General features: G+C 35.4%; 1 protein-coding gene across 3 annotated transcripts in view; it reads right to left on the reverse strand.

The window, feature by feature from the left end:
* The window catches only part of LOC105479619 (glutamate ionotropic receptor delta type subunit 2), a 1,566,744-nt gene that overhangs the window by 391,632 nt on the left and 1,156,301 nt on the right, over window positions 1-18,811 (reverse strand). For all 3 annotated transcript variants that reach the window (XM_024792196.2, XM_011737665.3, XM_011737663.3), the window contains exon 9: window positions 17,493-17,594. In XM_024792196.2, the coding sequence (XP_024647964.1) occupies window positions 17,493-17,594 (102 nt within the window). The remainder of the gene's footprint in view (window positions 1-17,492; window positions 17,595-18,811) is intronic.

Below are 18,811 nucleotides of genomic sequence, written 5' to 3' on the forward strand. Positions count from 1 at the left end.
AATTAATGTGCAAAAATCACAAGCATTCTTATACACCAGTAACAGAAAAACAGAGAGCCAAATCAGGAATGAACTTCCATTCACAATTGCTTCAAAGAGAATCAAATACCTAGGAATCCAACTTACAAGGGATGTAAAGGACCTCTTCAAGGAGAACTACAAACCAATGCTCAGTGAAATAAAAGAGGACACAAACAAATGGAAGAACATACCATGCTCATGGATAGGAAGAATCAATATCGTGAAAATGGCCATACTGCCCAAGGTTATTTATAGATTCAATGCCATCCCCATCAAGCTACCAACGAGTTTCTTCACAGAATTGGAAAAAACTGCTTTAAAGTTCATATGGAACCAAAAAAGAGCCTGCATCTCCAAGACAATCCTAAGTCAAAAGAACAAAGCTGGAGGCATCACGCTACCTGAGTTCAAACTATACTACAAGGCTACAGTAACCAAAACAGCATGGTACTGGAACCAAAACAGAGATATAGACCAATGAACAGAACAGAGTCCTCAGAAATAATACCACACATCTACAGCCATCTGATCTTTGACAAACCTGAGAGAAACAAGAAATGGGGAAAGGATTCCCTATTTAATAAATGGTGCTGGGAAAACTGGCTAGCCATAAGTAGAAAGCTGAAACTGGATCCTTTCCTTACTCCTTATACGAAAATTAATTCAAGATGGATTAGAGACTTAAATGTTAGACCTAATACCATAAAAACCCTAGAGGAAATCCTAGGTAGTACCATTCAGGACATAGGCATGGGCAAAGACTTCATGTCTAAAACACCAAAAGCAACGGCAGCAAAAGCCAAAATTGACAAATGGGATCTCATTAAACTAAAGAGCTTCTGCACTGCAAATGAAACTACCATCAGAGTGAACAGGCAACCTACAGAATGGGAGAAAAATTTTGCAATCTACTCATCTGACAAAGGGCTAATATCCAGAACCTACAAAGAACTCAAACAAATTTACAAGAAAAAAACAAACAACCCCATCAAAAAGTGGGCAAAGGATATGAACAGACATTTCTCAAAAGAAGACATTCATACAGCCAACAGACACATGAAAAAATGCTCATCATCACTGGCCATCAGAGAAATGCAAATCAAAACCACAATGAGATACCATCTCACACCAGTTAAAATGGCGATCATTAAAAAGTCAGGAAACAACAGGTGCTGGAGAGGATGTGGAGAAATAGGAACACTTTTACACTGTTGGTGGGATTGTAAACTAGTTCAACCATTATGGAAAACAGTATGGCAATTCCTCAAGGATCTAGAACTAGATGTACCATATGACCCAGCCATCCCATTACTGGGTATATACCCAAAGGATTATAAATCATGCTGCTATAAAGACACATGCACACGTATGTTTATTGCGGCACTATTCACAATAGCAAAGACTTGGAATCAACCCAAATGTCCATCAGTGACGGACTGGATTAAGAAAAGGTGGCACATATACACCATGGAATACTATGCCGCCATAAAAAAGGATGAGTTTGTGTCCTTTGTAGGGACACGGATGCAGCTGGAAACCATCATTCTTAGCAAACTATCACAAGAACAGAAAACCAAACACCGCATGTTCTCACTCATAGGTGGGAACTGAACAATGAGATCACTTGGACTCGGGAAGGGGAACATCACACACCGGGGCCTATCATGGGGAAGGGGGAGGGGGGAGGGGGGAGGGGTTGCATTGGGAGTTATACCTGATGTAAATGACGAGTTGAAGGGTGCTGACCAGTTGATGGGTGCAGCACAGCAACATGGCACAAGTATACGTATGTAACAGACCTGCACATTATGCACATGTACCCTAGAACTTAAAGTATAATAATAAAAAAAAAAAAAAAAAAATGAAAAAATGCTCATTTGCATAATGCTAAATGGGAAGAAAATATACAAAGCTATCCACAGTGTGTACATGTTTAAAATTGAAAAAATAATAGCAGCAAATATTCATATGGAACTTAGTATGTGCTGGGTACTTAAACATTTTTTGTGTGTGTTCATGCTCAATGTTTTATGAGTTTGGGACCTCAAGTACCTCAAATTTTATAGGTAAGGGAACCTAGTTAAGTTTAGCTAGTGGTAGACACTAAAATATTAGCAAGTAACTTTTTGATGGAAGAATTGTTTATGATTTTGCTGTTAATTTTTGTTTTCCCCTCTGTTTTTTGTCATTAAATATAGAATACTTTTTTCAATAGTACTTGTGGATAATGAGTCTGAAGCAGGAGAGAGAGGCTAGGTTTGGAAATAAAAATCTGTTTATAACTTTCAAGAAAGTAAATGAAGTCATTCAATAAAGTATAGTGAAGGCCAGGGATGAAACTCTGGAAGAAGAGAATCCAATGAAGGAGGTAGAAGGAATAGAGAGGCCGGGCACGGTGGCTCACGCCTGTTATCCCAGCACTTTGGGAGGCCAAGGTGGGCGGACCACCCGAAGTCAGGAGTTCGAGATCAGCCTGACAAACATGGCAAAACCCTGTCTCTACTAAAAATACAAAATTAGCCGGGCATGGTGGTGCATGCCTGTAATCCCAGCTACTCGGGAGGCTCAAGCAGGAGAATCACTTGAACCCAGGAGATGGAGGTTGCAGTGAGCCAAGATCACACCATTGCTCTCCAGTCGAGGCAACAAGAGTGAAACTCTGTCTCAAATAAACAAACAAACAAAGGAATAGAGAGGTCAGAATCAGAAGATGTTGGAAGATGCAAGAGAGGACAGGGCTTCTAGGAGTAAATTGCCAGTGGATTCCAATGGAGATGAGAGGTTCAGGAAGGTAAGGCCTGAAAGCATGCATTTCATTTGTCATGTAGAAGATCATGAAGATATTTTGAAAAGCAATTTGTTTGAAGAAGAGAAAATAGAAGCCAAATATCAGTGATTTGAGGATAAAAATAAATGACAAAGTGAAGACAATTGAAGAGTCTGAGACACTTACATGCGAAAAGAATTGGTAGAATAAAGGAGATTTAGAGCCAAAGATTGGTTTTTACCTTGAACATATTTTCAGGTTAGAGGAAAAAGCAAATAAAAATAACAAAAAGCTTACTTTATGCCTGTCATCATCCTTATCACTTTACATTCATTACCTCATTTAGTTTTTCTTTCTTTCATCTTTTTTTTTTTTTTTGGTATTGTTATTGTCATTTGCAAAGGAGAGAACTGAAACTTGAGGGTAGAGTAGATAAATAATGTGAAAGTATATAATATAGTTCACATAACTTGAGTTAGAATATTGTGAAATTTTCTAAATAAATATTGATTTGATTATGGAAGTCAATCTACCTGTTTTTTATATCTTTGAATTTGCAAATGACTCTGTCAATCTCTCTCTAAACTTCCAGAGACAAGTAATAAATCTATTTTCAGAAGTAAACTATGTAACACATCTTTGAAATATTTACTCATTGTTTAGTCTAAAAACAATGCAGTTCCCAGCTTCCAAGAGGAAAAAAGTTTGAGATTACAAAGCTAGTAAGAAGGACTGAAATTTGAATCCAATGCCATCTGGTGCTGAAGTTCATATTCTGGACCATTAATTGAGACTGCCTCCATCAGTATATGGGTACACTTGTGTGTATAGAGCAAGGTGCAGAAACTGCATGGTTGATAAAAAACTTGGGCTACTCAGTCTTTGACATGGTCGTGTCAAAATCTCTCTCTCAATGTGTGTGTGTGTGTTTCTTTCTCCTTCCCTCTTTCTACTATACCTAAAAAATGTTTTATATCTATAATAAATCTAATTATACTTTCTCTTTTTTTCCTAGCCACATTTCAACTTTCATCAGCATATTGAAGGAATCACAGTTTTAGCATAAAGATTAAAGTGAAAATATTTGAAATCTGATCTGACTTTCCCTTACCTAACTAAAGCTGACACGACCCCAAATACAGCTGCTATTAACTCTCCTCCAAGAGCTTTCTGCTCATTCCAGGAAGGAGATCAACTACACATTGACACCCTAGCCACACTTCCCTTCCCCTTTCTAAGTTGCTATACTAATCTTTACCTCTGGGTATTCAGGAAACTGCTCATTATTGAGTGACTTCACATGCATGTGTAGATTAACCTTTTCTTTTCACCTATTAATCTGTCTATTATCAGTTAATTCACAGGCCCCTAAATGTAGGAACCTAAGTGAGTAGAGGAAATGTTTTCCTCCCAATGGTATTAAGTCATTTTCCCAAGCAAAGAGTCTCCTCCCTAAAAGATGTGGAGAGAACAAGATACGTAATTATTTTGCTACCCCTACTCTATACTCTTTGTAGACACTACCCTGACTATTTCAGTCACTGGCCTGGCTGATCTAAGGTTTTAAGAATAAGGTGACAGGTTTTCTATTTCTAGTGAGATGAATGCTTTCTGAGGGATGTACCCTTTTCTTTTGATTTTATTACGAAGCGCAGTGGGAAACTTGAAAGAAAAGATCTCCTGCATAGAGGGCAGAGACATAAGAGTAGAAAGCAGAAAGGTGCTCATATTGAAAAGCAAGAAACAAATCTGCAGGGATTTACAAAAGAATGTGAAGACATCTGAACTTAAAGCTACAAAGGCTTTAAGTTTCTGTGTTTCACAATAAGTATATAAAGGAATATTACTACATATTATTAAGATTAATAATAAGGCACATAAAAATGACCTCTGTGCCAGCTCTTATCAGAAGGACTGTGGAACCAGACTGTATTACTGAATTAATTATTAGCATATATATACAGAAATTAAAGGGAGATTCCTGTATTTTACTGGAAAACATAAATATGCATATTTCTATTGCTATATTTTATTGCATAATAAATTGAAAAGCTTGACCTAAAATCAGCCCTTACACTGACCCTGCCTATAAGATTCTGCTTTCCTGCCTAGATGAAACAAATGTCACTTGCGAGTGATTAAAAAAAAAAAAAAGAGCATTGCTCCTATTTATTATTGTGTTTCTCAGCATGTGTTCCAGGAGTGTCACCAAATGTAATATCACATGTATCAAAATGCATCTTAATTCCTGAGACTGATAACCAAAGATCATTCTTAAAATTATGCAAGTATTCATAAAACAAAGGAAGGATAATTTTCAAACCCTTTGTTTTTGATGAGTGATCTTCTAAAAAATTGTCCTTCACTTTTAAAAAAGTGAAAGACCTTGCTTTCAAATGCTAATCAGCTGCTTCTTTATTCCCCAGTAGACTTCAGACTACTGGGCCTCAATACTGCATTTTCTTGAGTGCTTTACTGACCATGGTCTTGGAGATTACATTTGGCTCAGAACACCATAGTAGCTTGTTATTTTTAATTGGATTGCAAAGTACATTACTCTACATAAGAATCACTGGGAAAATATTTAGTCTGAATATTTTGTTTTCCCAATTCAAAAATCATACCACTAGCGATGGTTACAAATAAAAATGAAGAAGAAGGAGAAGGAGGAGGAGGAGAAGATGGAGGAGGAAGAGGAGGAGGAGGAGAAGGAGCAGGAAGAAGAGGAGGAGGAAGGAAGAGATCTTCCAAACATGAAAAAAAAAATTCTGAAAAATTGTAAAGTTCATTTGCTCATGCTAACTTCCATCACCTAGAGAACCTGAAACTTCTTGCTGAACAATTTTCAACATTCAAGAATCACAAATTCAGTTTCAAGCATTATGGACTTTTTGGGTTTTAGCCAGGTTAACATAATACTTGGAAGTTTACCTGGAGATGCTGTGAAAATAACACCTTTAAACCAAAACCTCTGTATTTTGACTGATCACTAAAAATCCCAAGGAATATATTACCAAAAAGTACACAATTACCTTCCTTCCATTGATCAACTTTTCCATTTCTGGGACCTCCATACAGTATGATGGGTCTCCCCTTGATTATCTTCCCACCTCCCAGAAGGAGCTGAATTTTAATAGTATGTTCACTATTCCAGAAGCTGACAGATGAGTAAACAAGAACCAAATTTGGATGCTTTTTGGAGACATCTCTTCTCATTTCAGACTCCCCTAGACTACCATGTAATGCAGTGGATAGTGATTTGATCAATGCTTCTCTATGGGTCAAAACCTCTTACTGTGCCTTTGAAAGAATCCAAGTTCCAGTTAGGGACTTACTTTTCTCTTTGGTAAGGCTGCCATCGAAGACTGCAGCATTTTGGGACTGACTGGAAAAGCATATGTGATTTGTCAAAATTTATTTTCTTTTGTGAACTGAAATCCATCATGACATTGCAACTTTAAGGTTGCTTTTTTCTACTCACCAGGAAGATTTCCAAAATGTAAACAAGAAAAACTTTCTGTGAGGTTTTTTCTTCTGTTTACCCAATGCTAATTTATGTCAGCTATGAAACAACAAGAATATCAACATGCTCTTGGAGCTCAGAAGGGGGAGATGAGCGTGCATCTTCGTAATAAAAAGCTGGACATTTTGGGAGGTCAGGGAAACATGCAAAATACTGAAATAGCAAGGTGTGTGGGAATATTCTCATTTATATCTATATAGATATTTAGATATTCACCTAAATTTCTATCCATTACTATACAACTCAAAGATAAATACATACTTTCCGCGTTTTCTTTTGAATTCTTGGTACAGCACGATCTCCCCAAATGAAACCTTTCTCAAAAGTCTCTACATCATGTGTGAGCTCTGGTGATTGCTCTGATTTCTGTCATTCTTTGTCCACGCTTGTAGAATTTCTCTCTAGCATTGATGGTCTAGTACTCAGGCAAGATTCACATTTCTGCAAATATTTTCCTGCACAGCTTCCTCTCATTTACAACATATCTCAAAAATGAGATAATATGTGCCAACCATATCAGCTTTCTCACCCTCTGATCTCTACTTCGTAAACTAAGTGAGGCTGACAAGTTCTGTTTTGGATCCATATCTTCATGTCTCCAGTATGGAAATTGCCAGCAGCCAGGAAGCTGGGATAATTGTTGGGATCATTTAGTTGTTTCCAACCTTTTAGGTATCAAAGTCTATTTCTGCCAATTGACCAATGTCTGAAAAGGTTTTTCCATACTTGGCTCAGTTTTATAGCTCATTGTGGCAGGAAATTAGTCCAGTCCTTGTTAGAACCATTATGGCTGGGAGTACATTAGATAAGGATTCAATGCTTATTTTTAGCATATTTGTAACTTGAAGAAGTTATTTAATAACTCTATCCTCGCCATATCAACAAAATGCAAAAAAATTAATAATCTTAAAGGTTCAGTAAAGACTAGAGAAAATACTAACCATGAGATTTATTAATAAGCTAGCTGGTAATGCTATCTGTAAGCTTTAAGTTACTAATGTGTTCCTTTGAAACTCTGAAATGTAAAATCTATTTCAGTAGCAACTCTCACGTTTTTACATTTATATTCCTGTTTATTTCTAAGGAATTTTATGTAGAACTGGTTTTGTCTTGTTGTGACTATGTTGAAACTACTGCATTGTCAAAAGATGACTTAAAGCTTCAAGGACACCTTAACATTATGTTTTCATTCAGATGGAGTGGTACTTCTGAAAGTATATAACATAGTTCACATAACTTCAGTTATAATATTGTGAAATGCTCTAAACAAATATTGATTTGATTATGGAAGTCAATCTACCTACTGTTTTTGTTTCTTTGAATTTGCAAATTACTCTGTCAATCTCTCTCTAAACTTCTAGAGACAAGTAGTGGATCTGTCTCTAGAAGTAAATTAGATAACACATGTCTGAAATATTTACTCATTTTTTAGTCTAAGAATTCAGGTTCCAGCTTCCAAGAGGAGAAAAGCAGGGTCATGCATGGCTACCGCATATGCAATAGTGATACTCACACACGTCTATGTGACAGCTATCATTTCAAGAATTGGTGTGATGCAAAAGAATAAGAAATTGTCAAGCCATTGTCATGCATCAATTCTTATGATGATTTTATTCAGTCAGCACTGAAGTGAACACATATGCTAGGGTTGCTCTAAATTACATCGTTTGCCTAGGCCATTTTTCTTTAAGTGTCTGTTTATAAAAATCATATTTTCCCACATTCACATGAGTACAATCAGAAGAGACAAAACAAAATATGTATACAACACAGAGCTATGTCTACTAATTATACTGTTTCAATAATAAAAATGAGTACTCTTTTACCTAAACTTTACACTGGATCAGAGTTGTAACAATGTTATTTTTAACTTGATGAATATTATTTATATCATACAATGTTACCTTCATAGTCACAGAGAAATTTCTTACTGAATTGTCTTTAAAGGAACTCTTAAAAAAGAAAATACATTACACATAGGCTGCTGGAATTTTCTGTATTTCAACTTCACATACTTCAGATAATATTTGAATTTACTTTTAGGATACTTTAAATTCTTGATAGAATATCATACCTACATACTTTTGCATATACTCTTTCTAATGCTGGACATCCCTTCCCTCTTATCTGTGCTTTGATAATCCCTGCTCATCTTTCAAGATGAATTTAAGTATCATCCTTTAAGCCTTGCTCGCTGCCTTACCCATAACTTAGATACTTCTTTCACGCTCTCCCTTAACAGTCTGTGCATAAGAAGAATGGACACATATCACACTTTTTATTTGCCAAGTTCTGTTAGAAGGTCTTTGTTCTTTCCAGGTACTAGTTATTTGAATTTTTATATTTGTGAGCTTTATGAGGTAGGTAATTTATATTTTCTCCATTGTACAGATGAAGAAACAGAATCAGAGTTTAAATACTTGGCCTGCATTCACAGGTAGGAGAGGTGGGGATTTAAACATAGGCAGTCTAGGGAACCAGACTTTTTCTTTCTTAAAGAGTAGCTCTATTCAGATGTAATTCATATAATATACAATTCAGCCATCCAAAGTGCACAATCCAATAGCTTTAGTATATTCACAAATATGTGCAATCATCATTGCAGTCAGTTTTATAACTTTGTTATCAGCTCCCACTCAAAAATGCTGCTCTTGTTAGCTGTCATATCCCAATCTCCAAACCTTTCCCAGACCTAGGCAATCACTCATTAGTTAGTTTCTGCCCCCATAAGTTCTTATAGACTTGTCTATTCTGAACATTTCATAGAAATGAATTCATATCATACATGATCCTCTGTGACTGACTTCTTTCCCTTAGCATGCATTCAAGGTTCATCCATGTTGTACACTGTTATCAATGTATAATTTCATTCTATTGCCAAATAGTATTCCATTTTATGGTATACTACATTTTACATATCCATGAGCCAGTTGATTCTGTTTTTGGCTGCAATCAACCATGTTGCTATGAACATTTGAGTACAAGTTTCCATATGGACATATCTTTTCATTTCTCTTGTGATTATATATACAGTGGAATTGGTACATCATGTAGTGACTCTATTTTTAACCATTTGAGGAACTGCCGGACTGTTTTCTGAAGCAGTTGTACCATTTTACATTCCTACCAGCAATGTATCAGTATTCTGATCTTTCCACATCCTTGCCAACACTTGTTATTATCTGTCGTTTTCAATATAGCCATCCTGGTGGGCTTGCAGTCATAGCTCATTGTGGTTTTGATTTGCATCTCCTTGATGGAAAACTATGCTGAGCATCTCTTCATTTGCTTACTGACTGTTTATATAAATATATCTTCATTGCAGAACTGTTCAGATCTTTGCTCATTTTAATTTTGCTTATATTTCTTCTTCATATTGAGTTATAATATTTTTGTATATGCTAAATATCATTTATGAGATATATGATTTGCAATTTTTCCAGAGAATGTAAACTTTTATGTTAGTGTTGTTTTTTGTTTATTTCTTTTTACATTTTTGACATTCTGCTTATTTTGCTGGGGAGTGGGTCCACAGAACTCCTCATTTGCCACCCCAGAAGTGAAACTGCTCCAGGAACTGTGTTCTTAACCACAATGCTATCCTGTGTACTTCCATTGTGGGATTATTGCATGGCACTTATCATATTTTATTGTGACTTTAAGTTTATTTTAGATATCATCCCCTGGAAATTTCCTCAGCCAGAGTTGTCATTCTTGCCTGGAGCCCTGAAACAAACTTTATCATTTATTAACTCCTCCAAAGGAGCCCTCTTAAGACATTGCTGTGGGAGCCACCAGAGCTTGCTGTCAGCTCCCTTTCCAGCTCCTTGCTGTGAGGGCTTGCACAGTGGAGTCTCTTGTCAAGTTTACTTACCCAACCCCTAACCTTGCCTCCAGGTTCAAGAGGCTCAAATGCTGAGACCTCAGAAAAGCTTGAACTTTGAGGGAGCGATGAAAATTCTGAAAGTCTCTAAGTAGCAACCACTTAGACAATATCCTTAGCAAAAATATTAAGGACAATGACATTCCTGGAGGCATTTGTTTAGTTATATATTAAAATATAGAATGTATTTAAAGCTAGCCTGGGATCAAACACAATTTGTATGAGACAATATAATTAATATATAAACTTTTAAATATTTTTGAAAATCATAATTCAGGGTGCTTTTGTTTTTGGTGCTAGGGGTTTTTGTGCGTTTTTCCTCTAGGAAGTCCCAGTTTCACTGGCAGAAGAGTTCCTCTGGTCCTCGTTAGCAGGTTTTCAAATTGAAGTAACAGTGACCGGGCCTAAAACTCATTATTCTGCAGTTTATATTTGTTTGTCTGCCTTAGAATCCTCCAGACAATATCCCACAAAAATCTGAAGCTTGATGACAATGAATAATTAGACTTTTATGATCACCTGTGTTTTTTTTTCTTTACTGAGTTTACCCATCATAGTTTAACTGCAGAGATAATGTATGTAGAAGCACTGTTCATTTTGCTACCTGCCTTCACATAGTTTCATCCAGTTAATATAGTAGTAACCCTTTGTGATTGGTTTTATTATTCCTCTTTTACAGATAGAAAAATTGAAGTTCAGAATAGCTTCTTGGTTTCCATTAATTCAAAGATCAATTAAGCAGAAAAACTGGTACAATACTAAAAGTCATACCTTTTGACCGCAAGTTCGGTGCTTTTTGCAGTGTATGCCAAAGCGTCTTAGTATAGGTGTGTTAAATAGAGGAGACTTGGTGAAATAAAGGCAACAAAATTGTTTGAAGTACTTTGAACGAAAAATGAATTACATATTATTTATTCTTTTGTTAAAGGTATATTAAGAGGAACTTAAGTACATTGCTTCACTTCACAGTGATGTATATAAATAACTAAATCTAATCTTCATAGTTTTGTGGGGTTTTTTTGTATTTGTACAAATGAAGACTCTGGTGCCTATATATCAGTCACAATGTCCCTCAAAAAAAAAAAAAAAAAAAGCAATTCCAAAAGGTGAGACTAATATGGATATTTTTTAGGAGAAAGAAATTACTCAAAATGATAACTCAGTAGGCAGCTGTCTGCTGAAGCCAGGCAAACAATCCTTCCTTAGGTGAGTTGCTTAGAAAAACCTACTATTCTCTCAATACATATTTTGGATATTGCTTTGTGGTAATGGTTTAAGATAAGGTTTCTCTGTGTGTTTCCTATCTCTGTGTTTATACTTCTAGGATTGAGGCAACAGTTTTAATTTAGACAGTAATTTTTCTCATTGCTATTACTGTCCTATGTTTTCTAATTGGTATATTTCCTGCTGTCTTATCTTTTGGAGTTATTCTTTAAAATAGTTATTCTCTTTGTGTGGCTTTTTGCCCAGTGATTTTGAATTTCCAGGAATATCCATTAACTTAATTTGTAAAAATACCATACATTATTAAATCTAAAATGTTTCCTATTGTAAGATGTGCAACTATTTTACACATCACTAATAAAGACAAACATGATGCTAATTATAATTGCAAATAGAAGTTGAAGGATGCATCCTAATTTTAGAGATATTAAATTATGAAAAACTATGTTTTTTACATTTATAAAATACAGAAAAATCACTATCACACTCTTTACCATAGAGTTCCAGTCATATATTTATGCATGAATTCAATTTATATATTGAATTATTTTAACGGTAATTCTAGGCAAATGAATGCTATATTGTGTATTTAATGGAGAAAAACTGCACTGCAGTTTTTCAAGACTATTTTGAGAGCTTTAGAAGATATCTTGCAAGAATCAAACTCCCTGGATGGGTGCGGTGGTTCGTACCTGTAATCCCGACACTTTGGGAGGATTACTTGAGACCAGGAGTTCAAGACCAGCTTGGGTAACATAGCGAGCCCCTGTCTGTGCAAAAAATAAATTAGCCAGGCATGGTGGCATGCACCTGTAGTCCCAGCTACTCAGGAGGCTGAGGTGGGAGGATTTATTGAGCCCAGGAGTTTGAAGCTTCACTGAGCCATGATCATGCCACTGTACACCAGCCTGGGTGATGGAGTGAGACCCTGTCTCAATAAAAACAAACAACAAACATCTCTCTAAAGTCAGGATCTTTGACTGCTTATGTGAATTCATGAGTGAATGTATGTTCATTAGGGATGTCACATGTCTGTTTTAAGGCCAATCAAAGCAGGTAAATAAGAATTACTAATCAGTGAGCTACTCCCAAATGCCAATTTATGGTTCTCAGATATCTTATACTTGTTGCAGCATAGCTCCTCATGCCTTGCTTTTCATTTATAACTAATTCCTTTCCATTTTATTATCATAAATATTATGATTATATTTATAACTCAGTGATGTTTCCAATAGTGTTTTTGTGAATTACCATGAAAACAATTGAATGACTTAATTGGTCATTTATCGGTCTCTACATTGTACAACTCAAGAAGTTAAAAGGGGGAAAATCTTCATAATTGCTTTGTAGTAATACACTTGGACCACTTGGTAAGAAGTAAAGATCAGTGGACATATTATGGAAACAAAGAGATTAGCAGAGACACCAAGCAGTAGAGCCTGCTTTTATTCTCACTCTTTTTTTTCCTCCATTTCTAAGACATATTTCGGTGGCTTTGGTGATAGTTGAATAGAAAGAAATCTATATATGAAGCAATTTAGGAAAATTCTCCTAAGTTATCAATCCAACATATGCAATCCTCACATCTCAATAATTATACCAAATTTCATTTATACCTAACATGAGTCCGTTCTGATTCAGAAGGCAGAATATCAGAGTGGCTGAGGACATGGCTTGTGGAACCAGCATCTCTGAACTTGAAATTTATGTCTGGATTCTGCTAGCTTATGGAGATGAAAATTTAGTTAACTCTTATGTACCCTATTTTCACCCTTATAATGTAATTAGTACCTCTCATATTAAGTTTTATAAGAATTAAATAAGTCAATATATATAACTTTCTTATAATAGGTCCTACCAAATGGTAGATGGTGCTGGTTTTTCCCTGTTTTTCTTCTGGATTCACTGGGGGCTTCACTGCCTTGCTCTGTGTCCTGAAAGACTAACTTTCATTTTCTTCCTTACTTAGGCTCCCATGACCTCTGACTTCTGGTTGGATTTGCAGTTGGAGACCATGAAAAGAGATAGACAAGAGGAGTGAGATCAGGGTATCCCTTCTTCCCAGTTTCGCATAGCCTGATTTTGGTATTGGCAGTGATTCTCTTTCGTTTTCTGCACTGTAGCTCACTGCTACTGTGAATGGGGATCTCTCTACGTGGCTCTATCTCTTGCTTTGTCTGATAATACTGCTTCCTCCCCATGCCTTATCAGTCTTCATGCAAGCCAAGGCTTTCTGTGCATCTAGGTCCTGGTGATTCAGCACTCCTTGTTGATTCCTTTAACACTATTTACAACTTCATCAATAATACCTCTATTTCATTAATACCTTCAATGAACCATTTGAGAGCACCACTTATTTGCCCATGGGATCACAATCAGTAGAGTGCCAAATTGTGTAGTTTAAAATAAATATGAGGTTATTTCCTTCAAGTCAATAAAGCAGCAACAGTCATAAGAATGGGAATTTCAAAACTTTGGTAAGGAAAATCAATTTTATTAACCTGGTGTAACTGATAATATAAAATTTCTTAAGAAAAGAGGGAGTGGGTAGAGCTGAGACTAGATTTCAGTTTCAATAGAAGAAAGGAGGAAATTCCTTCTTCCAGGGTCTGTACACAGTGGTCCTTACCCTCTTCTCTTCTGGAAAGTGTTGGACGTAAATACTTGGAATATAAGAGGGTAGAAGGTTGTGTTTAGGTGACAATATCTAGTTGAGTATAGATCAAATCCTAGTTTCAGTGTTTAGTGAGGTAAAGCATGAAGACTTGGGAGTTGCTGGGTGGGGTGAGGGGAGAGTGGTTCTCAGTGTTGAGTAGAAGAAGCTTATAAGGCTGTATAACTAAGAGTTAGACCTGAAAAGGCACTTGTAGAAAATAAATAAGAAGGCAATGACTGGTTTCCATTCTCACAGTAGTTACAGAATGACACAGGAAGTATGCAAAATTCTTAAATACAATGATTGTATATTGTAGTCATGTAGTAAGTGTAACAACCTGTTACTCAACTGGCACCCAACTGATAAGTCCATCATAGAAGACTTGAAAAAAAAAACCACACTGCTTCCATATCTCCAGTCACAAAACCATATTCAATATGTGTGCAGGGCTAAGTTTGCAGGAAATAGAGATTAAGAGTCATGAAGGTGAACCTGGGGCATGCAAGCATTAACATTGTGTGAGGTGCTACTACCTCATGAACAAAAGAGTAATTGTTTTATTCAGCCTGGAAATGAATTTAACATAATTATGCCTACAAGCCTTTCCAATAAAACTCAGACTTAAGCATTTTCAACTCTCAAGTCAAACAAAATTCTATAGACACTTCAATTCTCACACTTATCACAGTAGGACTGAAGACAGTATAATGTATCATTAAGAGGGAAGGGGTTAAGGTCTAGAATCTGACTTCATGAATTCAAATCCTAACTCTGCTACTTCCTATCTGTAAAACCACAAGGCTCAGGTAATACTTACCAGAGCAGTTACCACACATAGAACCACTCCATGTGTGTTATTCTTCAATTTCTTGTTGGTTCATATATTTATGAACATTTTACAGATAATAAGTAGCAGAGTTAGGATTCAAATTCAGGAAGTCTGATTCTAGACCTTAACCCCTTCCCTCTTAATGATACATTATACATATTTCAACTTCTGGATGTCTCCGTTTCCTCTTGAGGTCAGAATATTACCTATTTCCTTCTTGAGGTCAGAATATTACCTATTTCTTGGGAATACTGTGAGGACAACATAAGACAATACATGCAAAAGACATAGTAGAGTAGCTTGCACATAGTTAATACAGTTAGCACTCCATATCCACAGGTTCTGTATCCGCAGACTCAACTCCATAGATTCAACAAACCGAGGCTCAAAAATATTAGGAAAAAAAAAAATAAAAATAACAAAAATAAAAATAATATACAATTTAGTAGAGCCACTACTTACATAGCAGTTACACTGTATTGGGTATTAAGAATAATCTAAAATGCTTTAAAGCATATGAGAGGAGGTACGTAGGTTATATGCAAATACTATATCATTTTATATCAGAACTTGAGCATTTACAGATTTTGGTATGGGGGCTTCCTGGAACCAATGCCTTACAGACACCAAGGGTCAAACATATTTAGTAAATCTGGACTGTTTTTCTCTATGTGCATCAAGATTCTATGAATACTTTGAGGACAAGGTCTATATATTATTTATCTTATATCCATTACAGAGTCTATCATATAGTAAGTACGAAATAAATATTTGCTTAAAACTGATTGAGGTTAATTGGACTTAAAGATTTGTTTTCTTTTCTCAAAGAAAAACAAAGCACATATACTGTCTTTCATTGTAATCATCACTGGAGTTTTCATGTTAATCACTGGAGGAAAGACTATTAATAGTTTGCTGTACTTTAAATGTCTGTCTTTTTAAAATATTAGTGCATCAATGTAAATACATATCTACACCCTTAGGTACATACAGAAGCAAATTCACATTTAAGTTGTGAAATAATTATTTACCAAAAGCAATTAAGCCCTTTTAAAATAATAACTAGGAATAATTTATGGGCCACAAAAAAGAAGAATAGGTTACTCACTTGAATGTCTTTTCATAGAAAATATTCACAAATCCACTTTTTTGACAATAAAATTACATTGTATATATTTAATTTGTAATAAACAATGTATAAAGGGTAGCAATTGGTGTTATAAACTTTGATGAACATTCAATTAGCATCAACATATCAAAAAGTCCTCCTTTCCTATTTACTAGTTCTTCAGTTTACTTAGCCCATAGGAAAATCTTTTTCAAAATTAACAATAAGTAGACTTTTCTGAAGAAAAATAAAGTAGTAACTATGGACTATTATGTTTTGACCACAGGCTATAAACTAGCACATGGTGAAACACATTGGAATAGCAAAGGAGAATGTATGCCTTCGTGGTTTATGGCTATTTAGACAGAGCCCATTTGAATATTTTACTGTTTAAGAATATTTCTATTAACATCTTATTGTATGTATCTATTAGGAGAGAAAACAGTAATGTATACAATTATGATAACAGTTACCATTTATTGATTTTTTAAAAAGTAAATGAAATTGTAACAGGTCTTTCCCAGGTATAGGTAGACTCTCCTTATCCATGTTTTCTCTTTCACCAGTTTCAGTTGTCCCCCAATCAGCCATGGCCCAAAAAATATTAAATGAAAACTTCCAGAAATAAACAATTAGTAAGTTTTGAATTTGCCATTGTTCTAAGTAGCATGATGAAATCTCACACCATCCCACTGACATGCCCTAGATGTGAATCATCCCTTTGTCCAGCATATACACACTCTAGACCCTAGAAGCCCTGCACAATGTGATTATGTTGGAAGAAAACATAAAACTATCCACAGTTTCAGGCATTCACTGGGGGTCTTGGAATGTATCCCCGATAGATAAGGGGAGACTACTGTAATCCTATTCAACATTCACAGAATCACTAGATGATAAACTCTATCAAGACAGAATTTATCTGTCTATTTTATTTATCAGTGTCCTCAGTAATCAGCACTGAGTCTAGAATACAGTTGACAATAGATGCTGATTAAACAGCAGCTTCCCTTTGAAGTAGGTTCTCAGGAGAAAAAGATTCTTAGTTTGTTAATATTTCACTATTACAGAATGTACATTTTACAAAATCTACCATTGTTTGGCATGGTCAGGGTTATGTTCATTTATAGTTTCAACGTTCACTATATGTTCTCTATTTATGTTCACTATAGTTTCAATGAAAGAAGGCCTGAGACATACCTTTACTTTATCATGTGTAGAAAAATGTAGAAGGATCAAAATTAAGCCTAAAATGTCTAAGAAAATTCCTAACACATGCACTGTAATTAAAAGTCTGCAAAATTGTGATCCTGATTCATGTAAATTGAAGGCTGTAAAATACGACCATTAAAAAATCTTAGAATGTGTATTTAGAATTGTTAAAAGCTCTTTTAAGATTATGTCATCAGTTAATAAAAGAAAGAAATGTAGGATAAAGTAACCTCCAAAAGTCAAAACCACAAGGCTCAGATAATACTCACCAGAACAGTTACCACACGTAGAACCACACCACGCATGTTATTCTCCAATTTCTTGTCAGTCAGTGACCCATTCAGACCTGTGACAGGATTCCAGCACCCAAGCTGAAAGATAAGACAGCTTTGGTCATTTTTCTGTCTGAAGAACAGTCCCATCACCTCTGTACAGCCCTTATGGAGAACTATGTGATAGCTCTTGGAATAATTGGTATAGAAAGAGTACTGCACAGGTTTTCTTTTTAAATAGGAAATGAAGTTATTAGAAATGCCATTTCTTGCATTAAATGTCATCATATGGCACATGACAGTACCCAACGTGCTTTAAGAGGCTCATTGAGGACATTTTACTTAATGAGGAGTTATATATACACCAATCACTAAGTCCCAGTAATGCACTAATTGGAAAAATAATAGCACATATAACTCTAACATAATGTCTATTTTAATGTACCAATTACTGTAAGTTAGATTCTCTAATAGTTTCAATGGTTTTAATTTGATCTTATATGACTTTTACTGGGAAAATAGACACTTTTTTAATATGGTTAGAAGGAGAACTGCTTTTATTTGAAAAAAAAAATCACGTGTATGGCTTTGTTTTCAAAGTATTCATAGCACGTAAAACAATATGATTTGCCTTTTTGTCAGTGTTATCAATTTGCTTGGAATATTTTGGCAGAGCCTTTTTCTTAAAGTCTTGCAATGACTCACTGCTCTTTACTCACCCAAACAATGGTTCAGTTTTACGCTCTTACGTAGGTCTTATCTCTTGGAATATATAAATCTGAAGGCTACCAGTTTTTAAATTACTGTCTATATATCTGAATGGGATAAAAATTGATGACTCTCCATAAAAAATAAGGAGAAAAGAAAGAGATTATTTGATTTGAATTAGCAGATAACTGTTTATGGAAGAAGGCTGCAGAGAGAGAGAATGTTGTAATGCACATCTTGGGAAGAAATGTCCTATTATTCATCTTGAAACCAGTTCCATGAGCCTTTACATTTAGGAACATATTCTGCATGTGCAAACTTAAAAATGTAACAGATCTTTAGTCATATTCAGAGCTGCTTTGATTAACTGAATGGTCATAGGGGCAAATGGTTATTTATGCTGTTTCCTCCTGATGACTGTGATTTATTTCTTTTTATTGCGGTTTTTCTGTAGCTTCCAAAGTCATCTACATACTGGCTGGCAAGTCTTCCCTACAAATAAACAATTTAGGTGCTTCTTATTAAAACTCAAGTTTCTCTTTGAGCTCCCCAAAAGGTGTTTAATTAAGAAAACTAAAATGTACATAATATATCTTAAGAGAAGGGAA

Source organism: Macaca nemestrina, chromosome 3 (genome assembly GCF_043159975.1).
Source record: "Macaca nemestrina isolate mMacNem1 chromosome 3, mMacNem.hap1, whole genome shotgun sequence".
In the NCBI taxonomy this organism is placed as follows: domain Eukaryota; kingdom Metazoa; phylum Chordata; class Mammalia; order Primates; family Cercopithecidae; genus Macaca; species Macaca nemestrina.